The 4,382-nt window shown below is 43.7% G+C and overlaps 1 protein-coding gene across 2 annotated transcripts in view; it reads left to right on the top strand.

Moving 5' to 3' along the window:
* Positions 1-4,382, top strand: part of LOC122554144 (interferon-induced protein 44-like) — a 32,868-nt gene that overhangs the window by 26,829 nt on the left and 1,657 nt on the right. The window contains exon 8 of one of the 2 annotated variants that reach the window (XM_043698709.1): positions 366-430. In XM_043698709.1, the coding sequence (XP_043554644.1) occupies positions 366-430 (65 nt within the window). Of the gene's footprint in view, positions 1-365; positions 1,433-4,382 lie in introns of those variants that run through there. The other variant, XM_043698708.1, reaches the window with a different exon arrangement.

Here is a 4,382-nt window from a genome sequence, read left to right on the forward strand (position 1 = left end):
TGCATATGGTCACAGAAATTTGAGGGTGCGTACATGAGGATCAGTGGTCAGCACAACATCATGGACTGAAGGGCCTGTTCTGTGCTGTACTGTTCAATGTTCTATGTTCTAAGATTCAGCTTTTGGAATTTTCCAACAGGTTTGAGGTGCTTACAACCTGAGTGGTTGATGGTGAAGTCTGTGCTGTTGACAGGGAAGGGGTAAATAGAAATGTAGTCAAGGTAGACATCTTACAGTAAGTCCCTTCCTTTTGTTGACTTCTAACATTGTTTTGCTTTATCAAGTAACTAGTAGTGAGGAAGAGCTTGATGAACCAAATATCTTATGTTCTTATGTCACTAATAAATCGTATGCTTTTTCTCCAGGTGATGGAAGTTGGAAAACAACTTGGTATTGCAGTTTCATGCATAATTCCTGTGCAAAATTATTGGTCAGTTCATGAGCTTCAATATGCTACAGATATTTTAATACTCTCTGCTGTGGTACAGATGTTACGATTTGCAGATGATTATTTTGAGAATTCTGTTTAGTTTATCACCAAACTGTGACATAAGTTTCTCATGACTTTGTCTTTTCTGAATCATTGCTAGTTTTAGTTGGGAGAATTCAAATGCTATGAGCAATCATTTCTCTGTTGCATTTCACAAACTCGGAATGATTTGTTTCCCAAAGGTTTACAGAGGGATGCTGAAAGGGTTAATGATCCTGCCCTGAAATCTGCAAATGTTGTATGGCCATTGAGGTGTGTTTGTACTGTTGTTATATTAATCATTCTTTTTATTAAGGATATTATTAAGAATATTATTAAATTAGAAGGAGTGCAGAAAATCTTTACTAGAATGCTACTTGGACTGGAAGGTTTGAGTCCGAGGAGAGGTTAGATAAGCTGGGATTTTTTTCACTGGAGCGTAGGAGGTTGAGAGGTGACCTTTTTTGAGGTTTATAAAATCTTGAGGGGCATTGATAAGGTAAATAGCCACCAGCGTTTCCTCATGATAGCAGTGTCTGAAACTGGAGGGCATGGGTTTAAGGTGAGAGGGGAGTGATACAAAAGGATCCAGAGAGACAATTTGTTCACACAGAGGGTGGTGAGTGTCTGGAAGGGGCTGCCAGCGGCAGTGGTGGAAGCAAGTACCAATTTGTCATTTAAGAAACATTTTGACGCACACATTGATGGGATAGGTATGGAGGGACATGGATCAAACACAGGCAATTAGGACTGGTTTAAATTGTGAAAACTGAGTGTCATTGGCAAGTTAGGTCAAAGAGCCTGTTTCCATGCTGTAAATCTCTATGACTCGATGTTAGAGTTTGCTGTCTGTGTGAATTTACATGCAGCAGGCTTTGTAAAACCCATCTCTTAGAGTCATACAGTCACAGAGACGTACAGCACACAAATAGACCCTACGGTCCAACATGTCCATGCTGACTAGAAATCCTAACTTCATCTGTTCCCATCTGCCAGCACTTGGCTCATATCCCTCTAAACCCTTCCTACTCATATACACATGCAGATGCCTTTTAAATGTTGAAATTGTACCAGCCTCCACCACTTCCTCTGGCGGCTCATTCCATACATGCACCACCCTTTGTAAAAGTTGCCCCTTAGATCCCATTCAAATTTTTCCTTCTCACCCTAAACCTATGCCCTCCTGCTTTGGACTCCACCACCCCAGGGGAAAAGACCTTGTCTATTTATCTGATCCATGTCCCTCATGATTTTATAAACTTCTATAACATCATCTTTCAGTCTGCGATGCTCCAGGGAAAACAGCCCCAGCCTCTTCAGCCTCTCCCTACAGCTCAATTCCTCCAACCCTAGCAACATCCTTGTAAATCTTTCGTGAGCCTTTTCAAGTTTCACAACATTCTTCCAGTAAGAGGGAGACCAGAATTATACGCAATATTCCTAACATAGCCGAACCAATGTCCTGTTCAGCCACAACATGACCTCCCAACTCCTGTACTCAATACTCTGACCAATAAAAGAAAGCATATCAAATGCCTTCTTCTCTATCCTATCGACCCAAAACTCCACTTTCAATGAACTATGAACCTGCACACCAAGGTTTATTTGTTCAGCAACACCCTCAAGGAACTTACCATTCAGTGTATAAGTCCTACTCTGTCTTGTCTTGCCAAAATGCAGCACCTCTAAATTAATCTATCTGAATTAAACTCCATCTTCCACTCCTCAGTACATTGGCCCATCTGATCAAGGTCCTGTTTTACTCTGAGATAACCTTCTTTGCTGTTCACTACATACCAATGTTGGTGTCATCTGCAAACTTACTAACTATACCTCCTATTTACACATTCAAATAATTTATATATATGACAAAAGCAATGGACCCAACATCGATCCTTGTGGCACTCCACTGTCAAAGGCCTCCAGTTGGAAAGGCAGCCCTCCACCACCACCCTCTGTCTTCTACCTTTAAGCCAGAGCTGTGTCCAAATGGCTAGTTCTCCCTGTATTCAATGTGATCTAACCTTGCGAACCAGTCTGCCATGAGGAGCCTTGTTGGGCATTTTATTGAAGTCCATGCAGATCATGTCTTGGTTATATCCTTCTTCAGTTCTGAAGAAGTTGTGTTAGATTTGAAATGTTAACTATGTTTCTCTCTTCACTGCTGGGTAACTGCTGGGTTTCTCTGGTACTTTCTGTTTTGATTCCATATTAAGCTTGTCACACAAACAAGTAGCACAAAGCTGAGAAGTTACCATGTATTGCAATTTGACTATTACTAGCTGCTTTCAATATTAAACCTTCATTGCACATTAGATGGATCTGTCTGGTTATTTTGTCTTTGGTTACCTACCCTCCTGTACTATCACCAGTGTACACTCTAGGCTGAATGTGTTCTTGTGACATAGTAATAGTGTCCATACCTCTGATCCAGGAGGCTCAGGTACAACTGCCATCTGCTCCAGATAGTGTCTTTGAGCAGGTCGATAAGCAGATGCTCACACTGTGGACAGAATGTTTCTTTTATTTTTGCTGTGTTCATTTTGTTGAGTTTGTCAGAGTGTTTCTCACCACGAGGCCTTACCAAACTTAGCTCATTAACCATCGACCCCACCCCATGGGGTTCCTCTCACCAGTCTCCCGTCCCATTCTACCTCAGAACAACTTGCAACTGCAGGGACATCCCAGAGTTTATGGGCATCCCCGCTACTGATGCCATAGTGCACACAGACCTGTCCAATCAGTTTTTAGCTTCCCTGCATAGTTTTTTAAAAATTCATTCATGGGATTGGACATCACTGGCCAGGTCAGTATTTATTCCCCATCCCTAATTGCCCAGAGGGCAGTTAAAAGTCATAGAATGCCAACAGTGTGGAAACAGGCCCTTCAGCCCTACAAATCCATATCAACCCTCCGAAGAGTAATCCACCCAGATCCAAACTGCTGCCCCCTGAGTAATGCACCTACCTGCACATCCCTGAACACTATGAGCCATTTAGCATGGCCAATTCACCTAACCTGCACATCTTTGGATCATGGGCGAAAACCAAAGCACCAGCAGGAAACCCACACCCAGACACAGGGAAGAATGTACAAACTCCACACAGACAGTCACCCAAGGCTGGGATCGAACCTGGATCCCTGGTGCTGTGAGGCAGCAGTGCTAACCACTGAGTCACCATACCTCTCCACAACAGTCAGCCACATTGCTGTGTGTCTGGAGTAACATGTAGGCCAGACTAGATAAGGATGGCAGTTTCATTCCCTGTAGGGCAATAGTGAATCAGATGTTTTTTTTCTGACAATTGGCAATGGATTAATGGTCACCATTAGACTCCTAATTCCAGATTTTAATTGAATTCGGATACTACCATCTGCCATGGCTGGATTCGAACCCAGGTCCCCAGAACATTAGAGTTAACATCCGAGCAATAATACCACCATGTTGTCACCTTCCTAAGGTTCACGATATTTGCCCTGGATGTGGCAAATATGGGAAAATTTGATGCCCCACTTTGTGGTCAGGGTTTTGGAGATCCTAGTGGATGAGGTGGGACATCCTCTTTCTCCCAGGACCAACAGTCGAGGCCGTTCCCCAGACCCTGCACAGCCTGATCTGAGGTTGCCACCTGGGTCAGTGCACTGAATGAGTGATGGACTCTATCCAAACCCCCAGACTGGTATCTGAAGCTGGCCTGGGCATCCTAACCAAAGGTATCTCCCTGCACTGAGGATTGCTGAATATAACCATATTGGGGAGACAGGCCGCCTACTTGCGGAGCATTTCAGAGAACACATCTGGGACACACGGACCAACCAACCCAACCACCCTGTGGCTCAACCAACCCAACCACCCTGTGGCTCAACACTTCAACTCCCCCTCCCACTCCACCAAGGAAATGCAGATCTTTGG

The sequence above is a fragment of the Chiloscyllium plagiosum genome, chromosome 11 (genome assembly GCF_004010195.1).
Source record: "Chiloscyllium plagiosum isolate BGI_BamShark_2017 chromosome 11, ASM401019v2, whole genome shotgun sequence".
Classification (NCBI taxonomy): Eukaryota; Metazoa; Chordata; class Chondrichthyes; order Orectolobiformes; family Hemiscylliidae; genus Chiloscyllium; species Chiloscyllium plagiosum.